The sequence below is a fragment of the Silurus meridionalis genome, chromosome 9 (assembly GCF_014805685.1).
Source record: "Silurus meridionalis isolate SWU-2019-XX chromosome 9, ASM1480568v1, whole genome shotgun sequence".
Lineage (NCBI taxonomy): Eukaryota > Metazoa > Chordata > Actinopteri > Siluriformes > Siluridae > Silurus > Silurus meridionalis.
This window is the reverse complement of record NC_060892.1, coordinates 11,860,774-11,887,580: the sequence shown is the minus strand read 5'-3', so window position 1 is coordinate 11,887,580 and position 26,807 is coordinate 11,860,774. Positions and strand designations below refer to the sequence as shown.

General features: G+C 37.1%; 1 protein-coding gene across 1 annotated transcript in view; it reads left to right on the top strand.

Annotated features, from left to right (window-relative positions):
- The window catches only part of gli2b (GLI family zinc finger 2b), a 73,862-nt gene that overhangs the window by 38,884 nt on the left and 8,171 nt on the right, over window positions 1-26,807 (top strand). The window contains exons 3-9 of the mRNA XM_046857512.1: window positions 3,734-3,839; window positions 9,950-10,143; window positions 13,388-13,603; window positions 19,370-19,571; window positions 20,483-20,672; window positions 22,144-22,251; window positions 24,086-24,223. Coding sequence (XP_046713468.1) covers window positions 3,734-3,839; window positions 9,950-10,143; window positions 13,388-13,603; window positions 19,370-19,571; window positions 20,483-20,672; window positions 22,144-22,251; window positions 24,086-24,223 — 1,154 coding nt within the window. The remainder of the gene's footprint in view (window positions 1-3,733; window positions 3,840-9,949; window positions 10,144-13,387; window positions 13,604-19,369; window positions 19,572-20,482; window positions 20,673-22,143; window positions 22,252-24,085; window positions 24,224-26,807) is intronic.

The following is a 26,807-nucleotide window of genomic DNA, read 5'->3' as shown; positions in this document are numbered from 1 at the left end:
GATCCACAGACACACACGGAACACCGTAGTGTACCAGAGGCCCAAGCCTCCTCCGGGGGGCGGCAGATCCGAGCTGAGCGCCCCCTAAGAGGCCCAGACAAAGAGGCTGACATGAAAAATGTGACTTCTGGAAATAACACTGCTAATGCGGATAATTGAGGCAGCTTCCTGATGAATGGTGGTTGTGTGGAGAAATGTGGAGCCTAATGACACAGAGTAGGGAGGGTTTTAATGCTCGTTAATACTACTTCTTAAGCTCAGGCAACAGAAAAATATGGGCTGGGTTTGTTTACATTGTCGGAAATAATTGACCAGATTTTTGGCCTTGTTGTGTTTTTTGAGACACTTACTTAGTCCATGCAAAGCTCATTTTGTTTAATCAGACCAGTTCGGTTTCTTTTCAGTTCTCTGATAGTAAAACTAGAAAAGAATGAGCTCACTAATGAATGTATCATGTAAATTTGTTGAGGAAAGAATTTCATCAGCTTTATTTCTCTGTAAAAATGTATGAATACACTGTATAGGGTTTTGACACTTTAGATGTTATGTTTCAGATATTTTCACATACCAAATGTGTTGCAACATATTTAATCCCACATAAATCACATAATCATTCACAAAATAAGATTTTTCTATATGGGAGGTCAAACCACAGTATCAGCACATTTATCATATATAATTAATGTTTTTCTTCAGGACACTTGAAATAAAGTCACTCAGTTAATAATATTCATATTATTAAAAACCACCTAAAGAATTTACCTAAAGAAATCTGGCATTAGCAGGATTGTGAGATTTTCAGATTTTCCAAAGAAACTTTGTAGAGAAAGCACAGAAATGTGTATAATTATGCCCAAAATATACCTAAAATGGCAGAATGGATTCATAAGTTAAAGGTATATGTAATGTTTAAGTCTAGAATGAGAAAACTGTATTTCTGCTGCTAGCAATGATGTAAACTGCTTTTTTATTCACTGTTTTAAAAGCAAAATCAGGACAAACTAAATTAAAATTGTAAAAACATCCTGTATAAGTGGCCTTACAGGATAAGTATTTTTTGCCCTACAGGTAAAGTGATATTAGAATAGTCTATAGAAATGGATCCAAAATATGACATTTTTTTTATTAATTCAATTCAATTAATTTTTATTAGCACTTTTAACAATATATATTGTCTCAAAGCAACTTTATACAAATAATGCGTTAATATGGAATGAATAAGATACAGATGTTTTTTTATAATTGTAAGTTTTTCCCTATTTCATGAATATAGATATATAGGATTCATATTAGAATCCTGTACATGCCTCTTATTAATTTGGAAATTTGGAAACCACAGGTTGCAACCAAGTTGTAATGTTACTATTCAGTTTTTCAGATAAAACTTCCCCTCCCCTCTCCATAGTGGCACAGTTTAAGATTGGCAATAAGTTCACTCTTTTGATTAATCTTAATGACTTCAGTTGTGTCAAACTCATGCTCTGCTGACCTAGTTCTTTCTTTATTTGTTAAGGCTCTTCCTTGGGCTTTCTCTCAAACCCAATCCCCTTGCCCCAAGCATATCACCCCCTTTTCACCCATCCAAGAACTCACTCCCAGCATTAGTTAAGGGGCATTAACCAAAACAGGGAGTTCAATGAAGCTGTTTTGCTTGCATCCACTACATAGCACAGCACACTCACACACAGTGCTATTATAGGGCTTACTTGAAAAATAGCCACCTGCCCATTTTCATGGGACAGAGAAGCTGGTGAAAGCACTAAGGCCTTTGTTTAATCACATAACCTCCATTGTGAAGTGTATCTGTTGCTTCTGGTGGGAGATTAGAAGTGGTTGTGGTTTAATTGGAAGCTTCTCAGCTCAAAGGTCAGACCCGAACAGTGCCATCTGAAGCTTCGTAGTCCTATGTTTTTAACAGCTGCACACCGTTATTGTTGTGGTATGTGCTTTTCTGAATGTCAGGTGTGTTTAATTGTGTTTTGCATCAATTAAAACTGACCAGGGGCATTTTCCATGACAAACGCTGTAAAGAAGGCAGGATGACTAAAACAAGTCACGCACCCACCAGGAAGCTTTGAGGGCCAAACAATTGCTGAGTATTATAGCAGTAAAAACATGAAAGCACAAATTATAGACTGCACAAGTTGGTTTTGCTCCCATGTTATATATCTGTAAGGTTTATATGTAAGGTTATCTCAAACCCTACTTCTCAGAGGCCAAGTCTCATTATATACATTATTGTAATAAATAGATCCCAGCAGGTCATACAAAGCTTTTTGATTCAAACCAGTGTTAAATGTAAAAAGATTTAGCTAGACAATAAGATTGAAAAACAAAGTTACACCCTGGCTCCTTGCCTGAGTTTGTCCATGATGCCATCATGCATCGAACAAGAGAAGGACAGGGAGTGCTGACTCATACTGCTGTTGAGTGTTTGGCCCCCTGGAGGCCCTCACAGGCTTCTCAGATATAGGTAATGATCCATGACCTTTAACCTCTCCCAAACTCCCACTCTTACTGAAGAATTTTAATACAATCCAGAAAACATCAGAGGCGAGCCTCATATCTTTCTTTCCCATCTCCTGTCTATTAATCCCCCCATGTGAGCATGTCAGCATTTCACAATTAGTCCAGAGTGCTAAAAGCCTAAGAAACCTGATCTGATACTGTTGCCAAGTGAGTGAAACAGTGGTGTTAATGTTTTCATAGAACAAAGTGTAGAGGGAAAAAAGAGAAAGAAAAAGGACTTACAGGAACACTGATGCTAATTAGAAACAAAACTCTGTAAAAGACTTAAAGACTCCAAAAAAATAACCACACTGTTATGGCACTAAAAACAAACTTGGTCCTGCAAAAGATCAACTGTGGTGTCTCGTTATCACAACCGCTAATGAAGGCCTGCTTGGATTTAATGGGCCATCCCGAGCCAGGAGAATATTTATTACAGGAAAGCGGTGATTTTGATTTCTTTTCATTCCAAATAAAAATTCCCCACAAAAAGAGCCGTAATGAAGAAAATGCCAAGCTCATATAAACGAGGATGAATGTAAACGTAGCGTCACAAGCATTGGTATTGCCTAGTAAAAAGTTGCTAAGCAGCACACACTCTCCTTATTAATGAGGCTGTATTTGATTTCAAAGGCATCAGAGGCTTTTCTTTTGTTTCTACCACTGCAACTTTTTCTTTTGAGTCTACACTTCCTTAAGAAAACAAAACTGAAATCCGATTTTTTTTCCCTAACTGAGGTTTTTGTCCTTTTTTATGGCCATTAAAGATGTGGGAATGTGGGTATTTGTGCATGAAACTGGGTGTATGTGTGAGTGAGCATGGTTGTGTAGTTTGCACCACTACAACAGGTCAGAGCAAATCTTCTCCCCTGCTGTCAACTCCGGTTTGTGTCGAGACCGCACTTCTCCTTGATAGCGCCTATCATTCCCGCTAGTTCAAAGACCGTCTGGCTGCAGGTCTTTGTCGAAAGCCCAGTTGGATATCTTTTATGTCTAAGATGTAGGATTTCTTAGGATGACTTTGATTATTTATTTATTCCACTTCTCTTGTGTGATAGTGCCAATATTTTACACGAAACTGCTCAGCCTGCTCTGAGACTCGACTTTACAGTAGAGTAGTTGGCTTTGAAAGTTTTTTTTCTGAAGTTTCTTACAGATTTTTTCTTCTTTCTCTCCCTTGATATTTTTCTCTCTCTCCTTCTTTCTGTCTCTGTCTTGTCTGCAGGGCCTCATCATATATTCCCGACTTTCCACACACCAATCCCCATCGACATACGTCACCATGAAGGAAGATACCACTATGAACCTCATGGCCTTCACCCCTTGCATGGGTAAGCAATGATTTCTTTACTGTATCTCTACAAAAATTGCTGATTCATGCCCAAGTCGCAATAAAAAAAACCAAAACCGAACACAGTGTGCTTTACGGGGTTCAAGTAATCAAAAATCTGTTTGACAGAGTAGATGCTCAACAGATATGACTTAATTCAGATCTGTTTTCTGAGTTGAATCTCTTTAAATCATATATATTTTATTATGTACAGATATATTTTCTCACAGTATAACCCAAGACAATGTGTAATTTTGCAATCACAGGCCAATAAAATATCAAAGACAGATGAATATTTGAACACTGGAACACACAAAAATCTCAAACATTTCCTTTCCAAATCACATTGCATGTGGAGATCCTCATATTTTTTTCACCACCCTTAGCCAAAAGAGAAACATTCTAGTTGACATGCTCTTCCCATTAACTTTTGCATCAGTTTTTCATAGATCACAACAACACAATGTTTTCCCTTTCAGTGTAACCAAATCCTTATGGTCAGAAATGTCACCCTAGACATCCGCAGTAATGTAGGTAACCTCAAGACCTCAGTTGTGCCACACATCCAATATGAATTTACTACTGGTAGCTTGTGTTGTATAAACTGAAGTGGGCCAAACAAGTTTTAAAGTTACACTTTGTTGTCAGTACTATATGCTCATCTCAAACTATTTTATTTTCCTCAGCTAGAAACGGGGTCTGCCTCAGAGGCAGGTTTATCTTAAGAAAGGGGCCGAATAAATCAATACAATTCTGGAAGTTGTGTTCTTACATTTAAATTCACAGATTTTGATGGTGATACATATGGTGTGCCTGGTAGCAGCGAGCCTATTCATCATACGCAGTGGCGAGTACAGCGTGGGGGGATGGACGTGTCGTGCTACTTGGCTACCTTGATTAATGTGATGTGATCTTGACAGTGGACCCCTAATTCATCAAGGCTTTGATCTAGCTGTCTTTCCCTCTGCCTATGCCAAATTCATCTAATTACAGGGACGTTGCACGGCAAATTAAGCACAGTGTCGCCTGTGGCAAGCCAAGCCACTTTGTTACAGTCTCGGCACACCGTGTCAGAGGTCCCTGCTCTAATCGTCTAACATGACATCTCCATACAGTGCGCTTCATCACTGTTTGCATATACCGTAATGAGGCCGCTGGTTATTTTGTCAGAGCTGTCACCCAAACTGCACCGCAGGAACTTCCCTTGGTTTTCTTTATGCTTAGAACCATTTGCTGCCTCTATGAGTGGCTGGAATGACAGAGGATGGGATGATTCATCTCAGGAGTGGAGCAGTAGTGCACTGTGGGAATTCTCGAGACAGAGAGGGCCGGGGGCTATGGAGTGCGCCACCCACTTGTCTCATGGGCTGATTCGCACGTGTTGACACACTCTTCCCATGCTCTGGGCTGCTCAGTGTGAGAATGCAGCCAAAGGACTAGAAGTCACAACTGAAGACAGGGCTTTAAACTGAAGAGGGAAATGTAGCATGATGTCTGATATTTTTACTGGAGACCTCCAGTAAGCTTCTGAGGACCTAGTAAAAAGTACAGTCACGCACCTTCAATTAAAAAATTGCGTACCAGGGAAATTAATTTCTACCTCTACCTACGTTTTTAGACGTACAGTATAATATATACTATACTCAGTCTTGCATGTCGTAGTGAAGCTTCTAAACAACCGAAAAACCATCATGGTTTTAGGATTATGTTCCATCTATTTCTTTATTTTGTATACTTAATTTTATTGATCAATCTAGGTTTCATAATGGTCTCTGGACCTGTTTTAAAAGGCAGATTCCCTTTTGTCCAAAATGTATGGATTCTGTTATGGAGGGACATATCAAAGATCCTTATAGTGTACTAGATCAGATTGTTTTTGTTTTTATTTTTATATATAATAAAATTGTATTCACTCACATTATTTGGCAGCATATCATATTGCACTTGATATATCATTAAGGGAGAAGCAGACAAAACTAGAAGCCTCTAGAAAACATTCAGATGTGCTTGTACTTAACCTGCAGCAACTATATTATTTGAGTGGGACAAAGCAAAATCTATTAAATCAGACTGCAAATATACTTTTAACCCACAATGCCATAATGGAATTTTCAGTGTGAATAGACAATAGTTATGGTAATAGTTATTTGTATTATTATTATTATTATTATTATTATTATTATTATTATTATTATACTTTTATAATTTTATATTTTAATTATTTATATATTATCAAATTGTATTATTTATTTTCACAGGGTTTCATAAATTAGGGATTTTGAACCCTTTGCTTAAAGTAGGAAATCAAGAAACACTTTTTTAGTTTAATATTGCTCGAACTACAGTACAAAGACAAATTTGCCACATACAGTTATTAAATGTTAGTTGCACTCATATTTAAGTAAGCACATATAATAAATACATAGTATATATGCTATTTTAACCTTTTTCACCATCTTGACAAGCTGCACTAGCAGTTTAAAATTGGACACATCTCGCATATTCATGACTGACTTAAACAACCAAATAAATATGAGAATAGTTGAATAACTACATTATTAATCTTTAATAAAAAAAAATGCAGTTGTGATAAAAGCTTAAGGTTGCAGAAAATGTAAGTTTAGATCTAAAATTCATATGAAACTGTGAGGTAACTGTTGCACATTCCTTTCTACAAGTGCAATTTTCAATCTTAATCAGTCTTAATACAGACATCTGTATGGTTGAAAGTGTGTGTGTATGTGTGTGTGTGTGTGTGTGTGTGTGTGTGTGTGTGTGTGTGTGTGTGAGTGTGTGTGTGAGTGTGTGTGTGTGTGTGTGTGTGTGTGTGTGTGCACATGTAGACACTAAGCAGGATATGTACATCCGTGTTCAATGCCATGCATTGAGAAATTTACACCCTAACTCAGAGTGATGATGACACTTAGTGGTGCCAGGCACCAACATGATCTAGCCACTGACGTCCTGTTGCGTTTGTGAATGGGTATTAAGGCTGAAGCTCAAGCCTCCATTAGCCTGAAAGGCCAGACAATGGGCTCACGTAGGCACCTGACTTCCTGGCAAATGCCAAAACAGGTGCACTGTCCATCTGCCGGGTATGAATGCCACACTAGCACAGGCACCTGAAACAATGTCCTCATCCCAGGAGTCTGGCATAGCAGCCCATCCTCAACAATAGCCTGGCATAAAAAGCTCGGGAATTAAAAAAAAAATCCACTGTGTGTGTGTTGCTATTACATGGGGCAGTGTTATGACACAGACTGATTGCTGACTATCAAAACCAAAGCTATTTGTATGTGGCATAATTGCAGTGTGCTACTATTATTACACTCAGTGGGAAATATCAGACATTCCAAAAACAGGGCAATTAAATTACACATCTCAAAGCTTCAGAACAAACAAATATTTCACTACAATCTACACAATAATCCACATTCCCACTTTCTCCTTTTTTAAAATGGCTTACCTGAAGTTCACCAGGATAAAGTAATCACAAAGGACAAGTTACTGTTACAAGAAGCAGATATGTGTTTTCCACTTCAGAGAATTGCGTTTTCTGCTAGACAGATTTTTTTATTTGGTCTGAACACTGCTTTAGCCAAGTAAATTATTAGCTAACCTGTACTCTGATTGGGAAACCTTTCATCTTTGTAGGTAAATGAGAAGCATTGATGCTGGAGAAACTGCTGTGAATTTTGGGAAATGAAATTACATTAGTTATCTAATTTGTAACAGATCTGATATTGTTCCATGCTGCTAGTATTTTATCCTGTGAAACTTAACTACACTTTTTTGAAAATTTTATTTCCCCAACGGAAATCATACAAATATTTATTTGTTAAGGGTCTGCCAGGGTGGGGTGCATTTTGTTTATTCACTGACATTACATACACTAATTCAAAACACTTTTTAGGAAATGCTATTTGCACAACACTTTCTCTGTCATTTTCCAACATTAAAATTCAAGTGATCATGTTGTTAAAACAGGGTGGAACATATCCCAGCCACTAATGACTTACTGGCCGAGAACCAATTTAATAAAGTTTAATGATGTCAAGCTAGTGGAAAACTCGAACAGACGGAATCAGTTCATCGATACAACATGTCTACTGTGTCAGACAGTTCATAAATCGAGATCCATTCCAGGCGAAGAGCTGAATGTCATCATTCTATGACATCCTGAAGATTCCTGAGAAAGAGTCCTTTGGAATCAATTTTTTTTCTCATGTCTCCTGGACGAATGTCAGGTGAGATGAAACTATCTGTAGACAGGGAAGTTTGATGGAGTGCTGGGTGCTGGACTAGAACCCGGTAAGTTTGCTCAAGGCAGATAAGATCATACTGAAGCCAGACCCGATAGATCAGATCCATACGGAGGATGTTAGATTAATGTTGTTAAGGTCTTAGGAGTCTGTGCCTGACTGTGTGAGTTTAGCTGTCTGGCAGGCAACACTGGAGTCTTTTCAGTGGGCCTAAGTGTATGTGTAACCCTGAAGGCTTCAGAAAAAAAAAAACGTGGAAGTCTGTAGCCACTCAGTGGGAAGTGAACGGGTTCAGGGCTATTTCATAGCAGTACAGAAAGTAAGTACAATGTGAGACACTTTGTTGTTATCAGTGGACCTAAAAAAAAATACTAATATCCAGCAAATATAAATATCTAGAAAACCAACTCTTTTTTTACATAATATTTAGGTTACAGGGTTAAATAAATAATTTTTGCTTAATTAGAGGTATTAGCTCTTTTACTTGGGACCATCTCTATGAACGAACTTGATTTTTGCTTGGGCTAAAAGACAGAAAAGTCATAATGGAATTCATGCAAAAGATCCACAACCAGCTGTTTTTGTCCTATAGTCTAAAGGGGGTCTAAAAAAGTCTGGAGTCCGGACCAATGTCTGTGTTCTGACCCTGTGGGGACTAAGAACTTTGCGCAAATCTTGGCCAAGCATGCTGAAAGCTAATAAAACAGTGCAGGAGACATGCAGGCCTAAACCGAACAGTTTCTTTTAATCCACATGAATATACTATTGCTTTTTTGTGTGGTCTGGGGAGCATCAAAAAAACTGGTGGGGTTGAAAATCAGGCACGGATAAAGAAAGAAATACGTAAAGGGGAAGTCGAGTGACTGCAGTTCCTGGCTACAGTGCAATCATTTCTTTCTCCAAGTGGGAGAGAGACGGAAAGACAAGGAGAACTGAGATGCTTTGTGTAATGAATTTTGCCATCTGAGAAAGCTTTGTTGTTTTTGTGAGCTGAAGGCCAGATATCAGAATTGCATGTTCTTTTGGATAAACCCTGTTTAATCTAGACATCTCCATTAAAAGATATCATGTCAAACCAAATATAACTGGACCAGGGTTCTACAATCAGGGCTACAATCAGGGCTGATAAAGATAAACGGTAATCAGATCTATAGGCAATTTCTTCATCCTGAATATTTTCTGTCTGGTGCCCATTCATATTGTTGTTCTATGACTGGAAATACACTTTTTACTATTCTAATTATCTCAGCTCTTGCTTAACATATGGTGCAGTAAAGGAGAGTCAGACAAATTATTTCTGAAATGAACCAAAAGTACTCTTGTAAGTACAAAAAGGAGTTGCTATACAGCTCCTATACTGACCAGCCTTTTGGCTCATGATTGACACCCAATAATATGATCCCCAAGTTTGCTCTTGAGTTTCACTCAAAATCCCCACTGTGGTCTTGAATGTTAAGGCTCAATCTGAACACAAGATCTCAAACCAGGACCAGCAGACATGACCTCATGTTATTTAATGAAGTAGATCAGACTACATGAGACAAGTCAACTTTCATTCAGGAGGAGACTTGGGTCTTACTCCTAGATTTATGTAGTGAGGATTGCCTCAAGCTGAAGAACCAAACATGATCCATCATATGTCTCAGTCTGTGCATGAACTTCTTCTTGGAGAATTTTTACCAGAATATTGAGTGGTTCTGATTTTTGACTGATCCTCTGACATGAAACTCAGAGCTAAATCAATCTTTTTTGGCCCCAATTGCTTACAGATGATGGTTAATGATGTTACTTTTCTATTTAGATTTTGTGTGTGCCTATTAAACAGCTTCTCCTTTGTTGTTTTCCCTAGCGCTCCAGCGTTAGGAAATCCAGTTATCTCGGATATATCCCTGATCCGGCTTTCACCAGGTGGCCCGGCCGAGTCGCCTTTCAGCCCCCCTCACCCCTACGTTTCACCCCATATGGAGCACTACCTGCGTTCAGTCCATGGCAGCCCAACCCTTTCCATGATCTCAGCAGCCCGTGGGCTTAGCCCTGCAGAAGGTAAATGTGCACACACACACACACACACACTTTCATACACTTAGTGTGAACTAAATATTACTCACTTTAGTGCATGCCATGTTCTGATGCATGCCATTGTTTTGTTTTTTTCTACAGTTAAACATGTTTCTGTTTAATTAACTTCAGTTTAGTTCAGGTTTCCTGTAATGTAGCCAGTTTCAGTTCAGTTCAATTCAGTTCTGTTGTAAAGTAACTAGTTTAAGTTAAATTCAATTCAATTCTGCAATAGTGTATCTAGTTTAAGTTTAGTGTATCTAGTTTAAGTTTTGTTGTTATGTAGCTGGTTTCAGTTCCGTTCAGTTCTGTTTTTTGCAAAGTGGTGCGGTTTCAGTTCTGTTCTGTTTTGTTGCAGAGTAGTGCGGTTTCAGTTCTGTTGTAGTGTTTTAGATTAACTTCTGTTCTATTGTAGTGTAAACATTTTCAGTTCTGAAACTACATTTCTGCTGTAATAGAGGGACTTTCACTTCAGTTAATTTTAGTTCTGTTGTTGTGAAGCTAGTTTATATTAAATTCTACAGGGTGTAGTTGATTATGAGTGGGAGCGAGGATGGGTGTTCATAAAGCAAAATTCATGTAGAGAATATTTTGGAAAGAAAGTTAGGGTTTGCTAAAACGTGTTAATTTCCTGCATGAATAGAGACTTTGGAACACCCTGTGCCATGGTAAATCTATTTACCATCAAAGCAGGGCTTTTTTATTTTTTGTTTATTCTCTGTGTGTGTGTGTGTGTGTGTGTGTGTGTGTGTGTGTGTGTGTGTGTGTGTGTGTGTGTGTGTGTGTGTGTGTGTGTGTGTGTATACGTTATGTAACTGCTAAAAAGATGCTATGAATTTTTAAACAAACCCAAAGTTGAAATGTGAGCTTTTGTGCCCTGACATTTTTTTGTTTGGAGTGCATGTCAGAAGGTGCTAAAAACAAGTAAAAAGCATGCAGGCAGTTAAGCTTCCTTTCTCCCTGACACTTCTCTCTTCAGAGCTGAATTACAACAACAGGTGAACAGGCCAAATAGCAGATAAATCACCTTTTACAGTCTGTCGACAGTAATGGGTCTGTGTTTTAAAACTTAAGTAAGCAGCACACAGTACATTCTGACAGCAATAAAGCTGGGAAGAAGGAGAGTGAAATAGCGGAGGGTATTTTAACATGCAGATTGAGGGCTATGGCCTTGAATGTAAGATTTGATTGTTCAGTTTATGTGCCAATACAACCGACCCTGTTCAGAGAGTTGCAGGCAAGCTAAGAAGTGATTATTTTAGGCTTTCAATTTAAGCATAAATTTTGAATCCCAAATATAGATAGATAGATAGATAGATAGATAGATAGATAGATAGATAGATAGATAGATAGATAGATAGATAGATAGATAGATAGATAGATAGATAGATAGATAGATAGGTAGAATAAGTCTTAAATCAAGCACCAAAATCTGCCATGATGCACACATCGAGCAATTAAAACCGTCCATGTAAAAGCAAAGCAAAAGTTCCGTTCAGTGTCCTGAAGATTTACGTAAATGAAAACAATGTAATTACTTTAAAACACAACAATATTTTGTCTTTATGCTCTATGTTAAGTATGGTTTCGATAATAATAAATATTTGTATAAAGCATCCATATTTGTCCATGCCCATGTTGATTAGAGTATTAAAAACGTAAAAAGTGTTAATTTAAGGTACATTTAGAACAGAAAAATGTGTGATTACATTGCGATTAATCACAAGTTATCTCATGACAATCGTTCAATTAATTGTAATTAAATATTTAAATCGATTGACAGCCCTATTTTATATATATATATATATATATATATATATATATATATATATATATATATATATATATATATATATATGTGTGTGTGTGTGTTTGTGTGTGTAGATAGATGATCAGTATTTATTTATTTTTTTGTATTACACTGAAAATAGGACATTAAACATCTCAGTCTTTAAAATGATGTTATTCTGTGTTATTCCTTTGACAAACGTATATCCACGTGTTCAAATGTGGTTCAAAATGCAGCAGAATTTGGCAGAGGGGTTTCCAATTTGTTTTTGTTAAGATACTAAACACAGTTTGAGGTGTGAGACACCACAGTTTAAACAAACTTATACTAAATTATATCAGTAGTATTTTTTTTGTGAGGCACCCAATATGTTCACACACATATACCCACATATAAACACATGCACACATACTTACGCACACACATGCATGTCTCTAAGGGTGCAGCAGGAGCTCCACAATGCCAATACATTTTAACTGTATGCAAATGTGAACCATATGGCAAGCTGTGCTCTTGATCTGTATGGCCAAGTGAGTGTGTAAAGCAGATTTGGCCCTCATACTCTAATTGCCCCTGACACTTTTAACAGAGCTTTAGCGAGTGCAGATGTTAACCACGCATTGCTGTAGCTCCGAAACTGTGAGTCACAGCTTTTCTCAAGTGCTTCCACTGGACAGCTGTGTGTAAACTTGGGCTTTATGTTTATGTTTTTATTTATTCATTTGGCAAATGCTTTTATCTAATATAGTTATTGTGGCAGAAGACAATTAATGCATAAAGTCGTTAAAAGAGTGGACAAGAATACAAATTACATGAATGAGTGTACAAGACACCGACTGACCAAAAGCAAGTGCAAAGTAGTAGGAAAACAGATTATTACTTGATCGAGAACCAATTAAATACGCAGTGTGTAATTCTGTTTGTGATTAGAGCTGCATTAAAAAATCCTGACAAAGTCTTCCCTTTCTCCACACCCCTTTGTTGAAATGCTAATGATGAATTGCCATGTGAGTTGCCTTGTATGGGGAAAAAATAAAATAAAACGGATTAAACTTTTTTGCTCCAGCTGGGAGGCAGAGCTTATTTCTGGACTGGGAAAATGTGAACAGAGAAAAATATTGAAACCCGTTTGCTGACAATGACATTTTCAAAGAGTTTATACAATAACATCAGCAACAACAACTAAAATAATAATAGCAATAATAATTAAAATAATTATAATACTTTTTAATGATTTATTACAATGACATATTAATTACATTGAGGATTTATTAGCAAGGGTTATCAAGGATTGAATTATTAAGTCCAGATGCTTTTACATAATACTTCATACACACATGTACTTTGTGTAAGTCTGAACAGCAAGTATTGCCTTGTTACTATATTGTGTTTTTAAATTATTATTTTCTGCATTCTCCTCTCATCCATCTATTTCTACAGTCACCCATGAGCACCTGAAGGAGCGTGGGCTATTTAGTCTTCCTCCTCCCCCTCCTGGAGCCAACTCAGCTGATTACTACCACCTGATGGCGAGTCACAGGAGTCCATATGGAGATCTGATTGCAGCTGGATCCACCACTGCTGCTGCTGCCGCTGCTGCCGCCGCCGCAGCCGCTGCTGCTGTTCACCTCCCAGACTACATCAACCCAATGGACAGTGAGTTTTAGCCCAGGATGGAAAGAGTATTTACCTATTAAGTGGTTAAATTAGGTGTAAATCACATTAACATAATGACTAATAGGATGACATATATACAATAAATTATTTATTTATTTATTAAATGTATAAGATGAAGAGGAAGAAGAAGAATAGAAATGTTATACTTTATTCTTAAAAATTAATTCCAGACAAATTTAAGCTCAGTTTTACCTAATTATTATAAGAAATAGCTGAACATGTCACAAGAATATCTGACTTGGAATTAATTAAATGGTAAAAGCTATTGTGACATAAATATTATATTTTATCACATTTTAAATGCATGCCAAACATCTCTGTTTTATTGGGGGAGGGTGAATGTGTGATGGGCCAGGAATATATTTGCTATGTCTGTATTCATAAAATCTGGAATTTTTAATGAATGCACATGTGTAGGTACATCTTGCACAGATATAGTATGGGGTTTTTTTTGTGTGTTTTTATTCTAATTGGAATGTTGAAGAAAAAGGTCCTAAACCTAACCTTGACATTTGATATCAATTCCAAATATTGTTTTTGATTTACTTAATAGATCTCTATAATTAACTATTCTGAAAAACCCAGACAGGCTATCTGGGAGAACAACGATAAACACTAAATACACATCCTGAACTTAAAAAAAAAAAAAATTTCCTCAGAAGTGACTTAAGGTGACTCCGACATGTGCACTATTTTCCCACTGTCACTGCCAGCACTCTCTGTAAACACACATGCTGCACTGACATTTATAAGAGTGTTTCCCTCTGAGGAAAGTATGTGTGTTTAACATAATGAATGCCTACTTTCATCTCTCACTTCCTAAGTCACCTTAAAAGGGGACCGGCGTTTGGAGCACAGGCTCGTTGTTTCAGAGCAGAGCTGAAGCATCTCAGAGCTGAAGCATGCCACAGCCGTCTCGTCATCCATCAACGACTGTTTAATGAAACTAGCCATCAGGACCCATTGCATGACTCGAAATGGAGATGCTAACCTGGTAGAGGATATGGGAGATGTCTGTGCTTTTCTCAGCTGACATGGGCACCTAGAGTCCTGGGAATTGTGAAAAATCCCAGATGGGTTGTTAACAGAACATCATTTCAAAAGCTGTTAATGCTTTTGTTCCTATTCCCATCCGCTTGTCATTTATCAGAAATTTCAAAACAACAGAGAACTGGAAGTAAAACTGTTGATTCAAAATAAATATGGCATAAAATTAGCTCAATACCATGTGTGCTATGGAGCAAATATTTGTTCAGACTTCAACGTAGACCAAACAGTCAGCTCACAGAAACAAACAGCAAGCTTCTGATTTGCACCACATAGGCTCTCAGGTCTGTTCTTTTTTTGCTTCTTTGCTTCATTTTGACAGAGTACTTCTATCTTCATTCATATGATATGATGCATGACTGCAAACAAAGTCATTAAACCAGTGGTGCTATAGCTCATTAGACTGATTTCGCCTTTATGTCCAATTCATTCTATTGAATATGTATAACTAGCTTCCGATTACACTGCATGTAGTGTAAATGGCAGATGTTTACCATAGTGTTTTTAACCTATTATTATGTTGGGTGGAAAATCCTTTCTTTTAGAGAAAATCAAATAACTTTTTTCTAGAGAAACCTACAGACAGTTTATTCTTTGTTACAAAGAAGCCAAAGGTTTTTATTTCTGCAAAGATCTAAAAGGTCCAGAATGCATTGTGGTAACATGATGCCATTGTGTTGAATTATTGCAAAGACTTGGCTTAGCTAGCTAGTGATCTATGAGATAACGACACAATGGCATTGACAATGGTATTAGAAAAAGAAAGAGAGCAGAAGAGCTAACAAATTGCTTTCTTATTTGCATAAGCACTACTCAGAGTTATTAACTCACTTACATGCTCTCTGTCCCTGGTTGCTGTAAGGTGCTGTAAATTTCATGATGTTACTGCCATGTATAAAATGACTATAAAAAACCAATGTATAAAAAACAAAAATTATTTTCATAAGAACTTTTCATTACTGGGACGGATATTTATTATGGGATTGCAATGTTTGGGATAGCAATCATATTCAGCATTCTTGTTCAAAATCAGCATAAATTATTTTCATTTAAAACAGCATCTTGCTAAAAGAAACTGCAATATTTAATTAGACCATATAAAATATTTGAAAATAAGGGTGTTAAAAACTGTAAAAGCTAAAAACAAAAATCCCAATTCTACAGTTCTTAGTGGTAAACAAAAAACGACTAAACCATGATGATGCTAATGTGAAATTCAAAGTGATTAAAATGGAACATTTATGTTAGGGTATGTTTTGGTATATTTTGCAAGGTTTCTGGCATATTTTGCTGTTTCTTCTGGCCCATTTGTCTGTAATTTGGTTATCCTCCAATATTTCTTTGCGTATTTATTATAAGGGTTGCCAATAACTATAACCTTTAAACATAATTTAGAATATATATATATATATATATATATATATATATATATATATATATATATATATATATATATATATATATATATGCGTATATTTATGTATATTTTGGTATGTTTTGGTACATTTTGCTATGCTGTTGTCCATGTTGCAATTTTAAGAAACTATGGGTCATGGCAGTATTCTTTTTTAATAGGGATTTTGCAGGGTTTTGGGTATTTGAGGGTTCCAGCAGGTTTGTAGCGGTCTCTGTTGACATAAATCACTAAGGTTGCAAAAAGGGGGGGTATCAGGAGGCATGGAGAAAGCGACGCCCAGCTCTCTATTTGGCCATTTATCAAGGGAAGTGGCACATTAATAAACACATCTCCCCTGAGGTGAGGGCGTAACAGAGACAAATACGAGTGCCAAGGCTGAGCGGCCTGTATCCCACACACTCCCCCTCGCCCCATTAACTCCATGCAAATACCAGCACAGGCTCAGTGTAAAAGCCTCACACCAAAGGAGTGTTGTTTGCTGTATTACATACAAACATATCTAAATGTGTATTTTATATCCCTTGTTTTGAAAAAAGTGAAATCACAGCTAATGTAATGTCCAGTGTCCATGAACTCTAAAAGTCCTGTGTTCTAAGCGTCTGTTAGGGGCCCAAGTGCCGAAACGAATGCCTTTATAATTACGGAGAGCCAGTTAGCTCATGCTAAAAGTAATGACCTTCACAGCTACAAAGCTGGAGAATTACTTATTAGTTGTGAGCTCAGTAGGGTATGTGCACACACACACACACACACACACACACACACACACACACACACACACACACACACACACATACACACATACAGAGAAATGGTTTGTGTAAGCTTGCTTGTGTTGGCATCAGATGTGATGGAATCATTATGGACGTCCGGTTGCCAGAGCTTCTGGTTACAACCCGTAATCACACACATACTCACACATGCGTTTGCCAACACCAGCACTAATTCCTTGCACCTGTTGGGTTAAAACACAGAATTTTCATTTTGGAACACTGACCAAAACCTTTAACCCGTAACCCAGGGAAAAAAAAACTAGTATATAAATAGTTTTCCAAACAAGACAAGGACTATATTATAGTAAATTATAATGCAACTTTAGCAATACAACATACAAAACTTAAAAATTTTAGTTGAATTTATAGCTTTTAGTACATATATAGTTTTACATTGTTGGTGTCATTAAAGTGAAAATTGTTTATTGATTGAATCGCAGTGCAGATGGGAAGCAAAGCAAATTATTTCAGCAGATTAAACGGAATGCTCAAAAAATAGTTTAGCAATGCTGATAAATATATGGAAAAACTGGCTACAGTGTAGTGATTTTTTCCTAAAACACGATTCATCTTTTGTAGCAGATCCTTTGTTGTGGCCAATCACATGCAACACAACACAAACATATAGGGAAATTCAACAAAAGCAAAAAACACAACAGAAATTCATAAAAAGCCAATTATAAACAGAAAAGGCTACAAAACATAAAATTCAACACAAATTTAAAAAGCACAAACAGAGTAAAAAACAGATAATAAGCCTCAACAACAAACACAACAGAAACCACATCAAAACACAAAAAAACAAGAAAAAAAAATGCAACCACAAAACCACAAACACAATATCAAATTACATGGTTGTTGACTCATAGTGAAAACATTTGGTATTGATTTTACTGCTATGTTTTTGATTTATTGTTGTAGTTGTTGTTGCTGGTGGATTTTTTATTCATTAATATTTTGCAATTACGGCCCAAAGTGAATGCATAACCCAAAGCATAGTGTGAGCAAATGCACCAGGTTTTAAGTACAATTTTGTAAACCTTGCATATGTAAAAGCTTTCCTAATGGAAACTTGCTCCTGCCAAAACAACAAATGAACGTTCAAATCATTTCACCCTTCAATGCAAAGTTATTAGAAAGTCACATAGAAAATAACACAAACAACATTTTAGCAGATTGGAGAATCTCAGAGCCCAACGTTCCCAGAACTTTTTTTTGCTAACCTAAAATTGTTGGTTGCGATAAAGACGATAAAGTAATTTTCCATGCCCGTGCGCGCACACACACACACACACACACACACACACACACACATACAGTACACACCTGTTCCATTTTTTCTTGCCCATTCCTTTTTTTAATTCTGACGAATCCTGTAAATTGCCCTCATTATCCGAAACTATAGACGCCTGCAACAGTTGATAGTATCTAAATAATTGCAGTAAATTTTAGGCAATGATTAATCATCCATGGTCAAATCAGAACAAGGTCATTGTAAGTTTGAGATGAAGCTGATAAAGACAATTGATTGCACTATTTGGCTTTTTTATTTTATTTCAGTGAAACTTGGAACATCATTCCATTTTGGTTTAGTGCGATTCTCATGCTGTGTTTTGTTGTATTCTCTTTTCAAAGTGATCCGTGCTAGTTGAGTTTCTCAGTGTCGGTCTCTAGTTACAGTATTAGCGATGACACAATCGCTGGCACTTATTGATAGGGCTGTGCTATATTCCAGGGAGGCTGAGTGTCGGGGAGAGAGTGTGCAAGCATCGATCACACTGTCTCACCTGGCAAGCGTGCTCCTCACACACTACCCAAAAATAGCACGGAGGTGGGCAGAGTTGGGAAATGACACAATGCAATCGGCCGCTGCAAAGACTCCATAGATTTCTCCTTAGCTGAAAAGACAGAAAGAATAATAGAGAATAATATTTCAGGATCAGTCAATCAGGCTCCCATGGTATAGGGTGGCATATTCCGGAAATACGGTTGCTCTCAGCTTGATTCGGGAGTCAGAGGAATTTGGGGATTAAGGAAAATAGGTTAGAGAAGAATAAAGTGGATAAAGTGATGAGGGTTGTTGGTCATGGGAGGGAGGTGTGGGCGAAATTTGCTTAGCCACGAACATCAGATGAGGTGAGTAAATCCACTGAGGCAGTGCAGAACCTAGTGTAGATCAGAACAGTGTATCTAGATCAGTAACTGTATTAGAACAATTGCATCCTAAAGTAGGCAGAAACAACGATAGAAACAACAGGACTGTCTTCATGTAGATTCTGACTTTGAAAATTCCTCAAGCTTATCGCTCCAGTTTATAATTAGTCTCTGATAAATAACATGGTCCTGATGCAAACCTCTCAATCAGATAAATATTTCTGGTTAGCTTTCTAAAATAATATCATTCAACAAACATATCTTTACCTATCAATGGTAACCTTTTTCTTGCCTAGTCAATTAACATGAACTTCAAGCAAATCCTCTTAATGTGTGTTTGTGTGTGTTGTACAGTGTCGCGCTTCCCCAGTCCACGCCTAACACCCAGGCTTACCCGGAAGAGAGCTTTGTCCATCTCTCCGCTTTCGGACGCCAGTATTGACCTACAGACTATGATCCGCACTTCTCCTAACTCTCTAGTGGCCTACATCAACAACTCACGCTCCAGCTCAGCTGCTAGCAGCTCATACGGCCATCTTTCTGTCGGCGGCATTAGGTAAAAGCGCAGCCTCATGAATCACTCATCCCACTATCTCATGCAAATTAACCTTATTATGTTGAGTCCAGGTCAAATTTAAATACTGCTCAAAGTTTTATTGCTCAGTTCCTTCAATGTACATGAGAAAAACTGCTGCTTTTGGGACAATGTTCATTGATAAAATGCTACACAAATAAAGTTAAGAGAGAAAAAGAAAACACTATCAACAATTTGCTAATGATTACTTCTTTTTTTTTTTTTCTGTAGATATTTTATATCAGTAGGCCATCCAGTGTAGGAAAGTTAGGTTTCTTTTTAAGAGGTTTTCCCTTAAAGAAGTTTTACATTCTATTATAAACTCTAATAAGTCATCATTGTTAGTTTTGTTGAAATATAGCAAATTGCTGTCGGATAAGAGGACTAATTGTTAATAATTTGGAGTTGAAAGAGTAACTGCTTGACACTGGGACAGTCTATATTACCTTGTCCTAGATCACCTATAACACCACAACGCCCTGTGTTTAATACCTTACATAATGTATTATATGTTGACCCTTTGATAATTCTACAAACACTATATTTAAGCAAAGATTCTGTGCTGAATTTATTGTATTTAATGATTTTTCTGAAAACTGAATTTGCTGAAAAGAAAAACATTTCTGTGTCAGATTATATATATGAATTATATAAAAGGATTTGACTCTGCTATTCTACAGAGCGCTCGTTTCCAGTCTGATATTTCTGCCTGTCTCTATCTGAGGCTCTGGGTGTACATCTGCAGTGATTTATTGCTCATTATGTCGTTTGTGACAGTTACATGAAATATGGCATCCATGTATTGCAATGCAGAGATCTGGGCTAAGATGAAGTGGAACAAGCACTTATCCATGTGTATTTTGTGTCTTTTTGTACTTATCATTCTCTTTTAGCCCTTCATTTCCTTTCCATCATTCCATCAACCCAATGGCATATCAACAGCTGCTGTCTCAGCAGAGAGGCCTGAGCCCTTTTGGACACACACCTCCCCTCATTCAGCCTTCTCACACCTTCTCCTCTCGACAACATATACTCACCAGCTCGGGACTGAGTGCTAGCACACATAATGAAGCAGAGACTAAGGTACGGCAAGCAAACATGCACACACACACACACACACACACACGCATTTGCACACTGTCTTACTTGCTAACATTTTGGTAATATTTTAATGAGCCTTTCTTGCTGTTTTTAAATACAGAGTTTCCAGTAGTTCAATATTAATAAATACTAGCAACAATATTACAACATTTTTTGAATATTTTTAATCCTACACACTACGTCATTTCCAACACACAGCACAAGCTGACTTTAAAACTCTAAGCTCTTTGTTCCCAGTGACTTCTTTTGTGGAATTCGTGCTTACAATATGTCAGACCTCAAAATGCTTACAGGAGAGGTCGCAGAGAGAATATGCAACATCTGTAACAGCATGTTTAGAATGTGTGCTTTAGATTCATCATTCCCAGACCACTGTAGTGGCTTTCATGTGTTTGTTCAAAGGCACTTATCATCATATCTGTGGCCTAAAATCCCCTGGTATAGCTGAGTTAAAGTCTGTAATTCCTGTACTGACTGACTCCCTCAACCTGGACACACACACACACACACACACACACACACACACACACACACACAGTTGCTGAACCTGACCACTTTTTAAAGCCTAACTTTCTCATTTAGCATTACCAAAGCCATTACTATAAAGCATAAACACACGCACGCACACGCGCACGCACGCGCACGCACACACACACACACACACACACACACACACACACACACACACACACAAATGGTGTAAATGAAGGCTGCTGCTTAAAGAATTCAGGCATTATTTGATCTTTTAACACACATCCTTGCTTCCTTACAAATTATCTAAACTGTGTTGTAAGAAGGATAAATCTTTATCTTTGAATCTAAAAATTGGGGCTAACAGACAAGTCCCAGATTGACAATGTGAGCCATTTACTCAGCAAACTATATACAGAGAAGTAAAAAAACACCTGTTGTCGAATACAGTGTTTTTATATTAACTTACAGCTATTTCTGATGATGTGTCACAGAAAAAAATGGCTTAAGTTTCGTGTTTCAGCCAATTGCAGTGTCAGACTACAAGAATACAGAATACAATGAAATAGTCTAATAATTATTCAAGCTGTAATATAAGTAACAATTCGTCCAATATTTTGTGAAGTCCATGAAACATTTCTGTCAAATAATGAATTGCTTATTGTGGCAGTTCTGTGAAAATGTCACAAAAATAGCTTATATACACGCTACATTTTGACTTTCGTGAAAGTTCCAGTTTGTTCCGCTACTATTGAAGTGCTACATGGCCTGTATTTGCATACAGGATCCTAATTGGATATTATAATTAATGACATGGTGAAAACCTGCTTTTTAATTTCACTAGTAACTTTTATCTTTATTTTTTTTAGATAGTTTTTTAAAAACCTCAAAGAGGCCATGGAATATTTTACCTCATTTATGACTTTTAGCTAAACTTAACATTGTACAGTTCTGCAATTCTCCCTTCATCTCTCCCCAACAGAACACGAGCAGTGACTCGGCAGTCAGCAGCACAGTAAACCTGCATAGCAAAAGGTCAAAGGTTAAGTTGGAGTTGGACAACTCACGACCTCTCTCACCTTGCTCACCGGTAAAAAACTATTTCTCCTGTTTCCTAACGTTTCTTGTCCCCTCACTTCCAAGGTGGTTACAAGACAATATGTATAGTAGTCTGAGAAAATATATGTTTCTAATATACTGTACAATTTAGAATAGAGCTGTAGCTTAGACCACCATTTGCAAACACAAGACCAGAACTAGAGATTGAGTCAAGTCTGGGTGCTAGGCTAAGGCAAAGTTCTAATCTAAATAAAAGTGAGTCTGAAAAACTTCACATCCTTTTCCAGTCTAAGTTTCAACAGGCTTCATTCATGTACTTTGCCAATGATTAAGCTGTTTTCCAAAAGAAGGAATTAATTCTTGTCAAACTTTGCATATGAGAAAAAGAAAAGACAGCACAAATGTTATTTTTGGAAACTGTTAGTAGAGACCAAGACCATATTTTGTGAGACCAACACCCCAAGACTAAGACAAGTCAGAGTACAAATGAAAATAAATCCAAGAAAGTCAATACAGACCAGACTCCAGGACTACCGCTGATGATTTGAACTGAACTGTTTTCACTGAGTGAAATTCTGTTTATATATCACCCACTATAACATTTAATTTTAATATTATTATTATTTTTATATTTAATATGAAAAAATTACTCTACTTATATATATATATATATATATATATATATATATATATATATATATATATATATATATATATATATACACATACACAACATAAGTCGATAATACGGTAGAAAAAAAAATTATGTATAAGGCAATAATTATTTGCAAGGAAGTAATCTTTTGATTTTTAAATTTTTTCCTAAGCCAAACTAAGGAAACTGGCGAAACTCCATGTATATCATGCCATGTAAAATTACTTCCTTGCAAATAATTATTGCCTTATACATAAAAAAATGTTCTACCGTATCATCGACTTATGTTGTGCACTGTTCTCCATGGATAATATATTCTGATAACTGATGGTATAAAGCAGAGGTGCATTTCCTATGTGTCCTGTTATCCAGGAAAAATATTGCATGAGTATGTGTGTGTGTTATTTCTTGCATGATGATCAGCGAGAGGCCTGGAGACCCCTGGGAGTCTCGTGCTCCCCTCGGCGTGAGAAAAACTTCTCCTGATAAGAGCTTTATGTCCGTTTGTTTTCCTGCTCTCTCCGTCCCAGGCTCCTGTGTAAACTGTGCCAGAGCACTTCATTTTAATGAAATATTGGCCAGCCGTTATTGTCATGTGAGCGCCTGTTTTCTGTTGCTCTCTCTCTCTTTCTCTCTTTCTCTCTCTCTCTCTCTCTCTCTCTCTCTCTCTCTCTCTCTCTTTTCTCACTTTCTCTCTCTCTCTCTCTCTCTCTCTCTCTCTCTCTCTCTCTCTCTCTCTCTCTCTTTCTTAACTCATCTTTTGACAAATTTGTAGCTGCTCTCAGCAGTGGAGGCAGGTTGGGGCTTGATGCATGGGGACCGAGGCGCCTCTAGTCGTCTTGGGGCCTGCAGAATTGATGAAGATAGCTCACGGGGCAGAGATAAACATGCTGCAGTCAGCATGCTATGTGACTGTGTGTGTTATATTTGAGACCATATATACATCTGCTAGACCCACAGTTTGGTTTGCAGCTAAGACGCCACACACGTATTCCCTCATATTCCCACATATTTGGTTTTCATGTTTGTTCTCTTCTTCTCATTACCAAGCCACAGATTGTTAAATAAATGAAACTAAATGAAAGTGAAAAGTACCCTTTTCTTAAATTCTTTCTAATTCAGCTAAAGTGTAGGCGTCTGCTTCGGTCTTGTATAAACAAATTGAGTCCTCTGTAGTGTGCACGTGTCTGAATGCATGCTTTTCTCTTAGGATCCGTCACCACCAGTCGACCCAAAAGAGGATGTGGACAGAGACGAGGGAAAGCAGGAGCCGGAGGTGGCGTATGAGACAAACTGCCACTGGGAAGGCTGCAGCAAAGAGTACGACAGCCAAGAGCAGCTGGTCCATGTGAGTATCTCAAGACATAGACTTTTGGAGTATAGTATAAAAAGCTGAATGATCTGTTTAAAGCATGGCCATGTAGGAGTGTTTAGCTCAGCAAACTAGTGAAGTGACAGAAAAACTAATTAATGAAATAGTACATATAGTAATTCATATATAACAATATTAAATATATTTCTGTATTTTTTTAAATAAAAGAAATACTTAGCCTATATATTATTAATTACCTTCCTTAAACTACACTAAATTTAATAATGTTTTTAAAAATTTAACCACACCTCCTACTTACATCTGACTCTGCTGTTTTGTTTTGTGATATTTTAATTTCTAATTTTTAAATGCTGTGTGTCATATGAGGTCAAAATGTGTTGTTTGAAGTGTGAATTGTAAGTAAGAGCAAAGGGAATATTGTACATTTCACTTCTGGTTGAACTAATCTTTAAGTCTAGAAGCCTGAGAGTGGATGAGTGACACAAGCTCATTTTGACCCCTGACCTTTTCACAGAGGGCTTTTTTTCCAGTGAAATATCAGTTGGTTTAGTAATAAAATTATCTTGAATATAGGCATATTCAACTAATATGTATCCGTTTAGAATACATTTATTTAGATTCCATACATTTTACTAGATTTTTTATTTTACTTATTTTAAATGCTTCATAAAAGAAGCTAAATTATGCTCCTTTAGTAATATAATACAACCTTAACATGTAACAATGTCTTAGAAATAGGCTCTAGGGTCTACAGATAGATAGATTGATTAATAAGCACAATCTTAATTTTTCTCTGTTGAATGAATGTAAATGTATATTTTATTAGATAGAATCTTGGACATTACTATGAGTGAAATTTACATAATAAGTTGTTATTCTGAGGACAAAAGCTCAGGAAAAGGAATTTGTGCCTGAATAAAGCGCCTGTGGAGAAAAGTGTGAGAAAAAATTGGCAATGTGATGGAGGTTCCTTTACAGCTCAGCGCTCTCCTTTAGTAATGATGTGCTTCTGCTGAGCTGCTCTCTGTCCCATAATGCACTGGTGCAACAGGGGGCAAGGCCGCATTCCCTAGCATTCCAGAAAGGCAGTGAAGCAGAAACAGAGTGCCAGTGGATGGAGGAGATTAGACTGTGTATCACAAACACACACACACACACAGAGAAAGAAGAGAGAGAAAAAGACAAAGAGATACACAATGCACTTCCCATTGTACCTGTTCAGTCCCAATGCTTCAGCTGGATCTTTACCAGATTACACACTCCTGATCGTTTGTTTATACAAGCGATACCCTCTCTAATAACTGCTTATTATGGTCTTACAGAGGAACAAAGGCTTCAGTGTGTGTGTATACGTGTGTAGCACTAGCCTTGTTATCAGAGGCCTGACATTAGCGCAACTCAGTGGGCAAGCTGAGCAGATGATGGAGTGCGTGCAGATGTGGACTATAATAATGGTCATGTGGAGGAGTTGTGTGTGCATTTGTGTGTATGTGAGAGAAAGAGTAGAAGTATGTGTGTCTGTGTCCAAGCAATGGGGACAACGAAAAAAGTGACTGTGTGTGTGTGTGTGTGTGTGTGTGTGTGTGTGTGTGTGTGTGTGTGTGTGACAAACGGAGGGTCCAGGGTTAGGAAATAAAGAATTACCCCTGGCTGCTGTAGTGTGCAAGTGTGGAGGTGTTCAAGACTCACTGCCAGCAGCTGTGTGTGTTCGTGTGTGTGTTTATGCACGTGTTGTGTGTTGTGTTGATAATTGTCCTGCTCACCTAACTCACCTAACTCACGAAAAAGCGCAAATCTAATTAAAACAAATTTAATTTAAACAAAAAAAATAATTAAATAAAAAAAAAAAAAAAACATCAGTCCCAAATCTCACACTGTTTTTATTTAGTTTTTGATTATAGAGAAATGTAATGATGTTAAAAATTTGGTAGGAAGTATTTTTATGTAGTGTGTAAAAAATGTAATGTATGGCTACTCAAACATAAAAACTAAAGTACAGTAAATGCAATGTAATTAAAATAGGGAAAAGACAAGCTTGACTCAGAGTATTACGCCTGTAACTCAAATGGTTTGTTAAGTATCAAACTGTCGAACTGTACTAGTCACAAGTATTTGTCTAACAGTGTATGATCAAAATTTACCTGAGATGAAGCTCCTTTCCATTTGAGATGCTAGCAATGCTTTAGCCAATTATACACTACTCCTGGTTCATGTGTACACACAGGAAGATAAAAGTAACTTTTTTAGCAGCCTTACTATCTCATTTAGTAAGTATATAGTATATTTAGTATTTCACAGTTTATTAAAAAAAGAATAATAAAAAAAAAAACCATTCTCCCAGATGAATCACAGGATAACTTTGCCCTTCTTGATTGCTAGCTGTTAGCATAGAAATGTCTAAACCTAAGGCATATTTTGGTGAATAAAGCTCATATTATATTTATAGAAGTTTAGAGCTTGTTTTTAAACTTTAATTGCTTCTCTGTTTGTCACGACTTTGACAGGATTTGCCTGTCAAAACAAAGTTCCCTTTAATATGCTTGTACCCCAAAACTGTCACGTTTGCTTGTTCGTGGCTTTCAACATGGAAAGGCACACA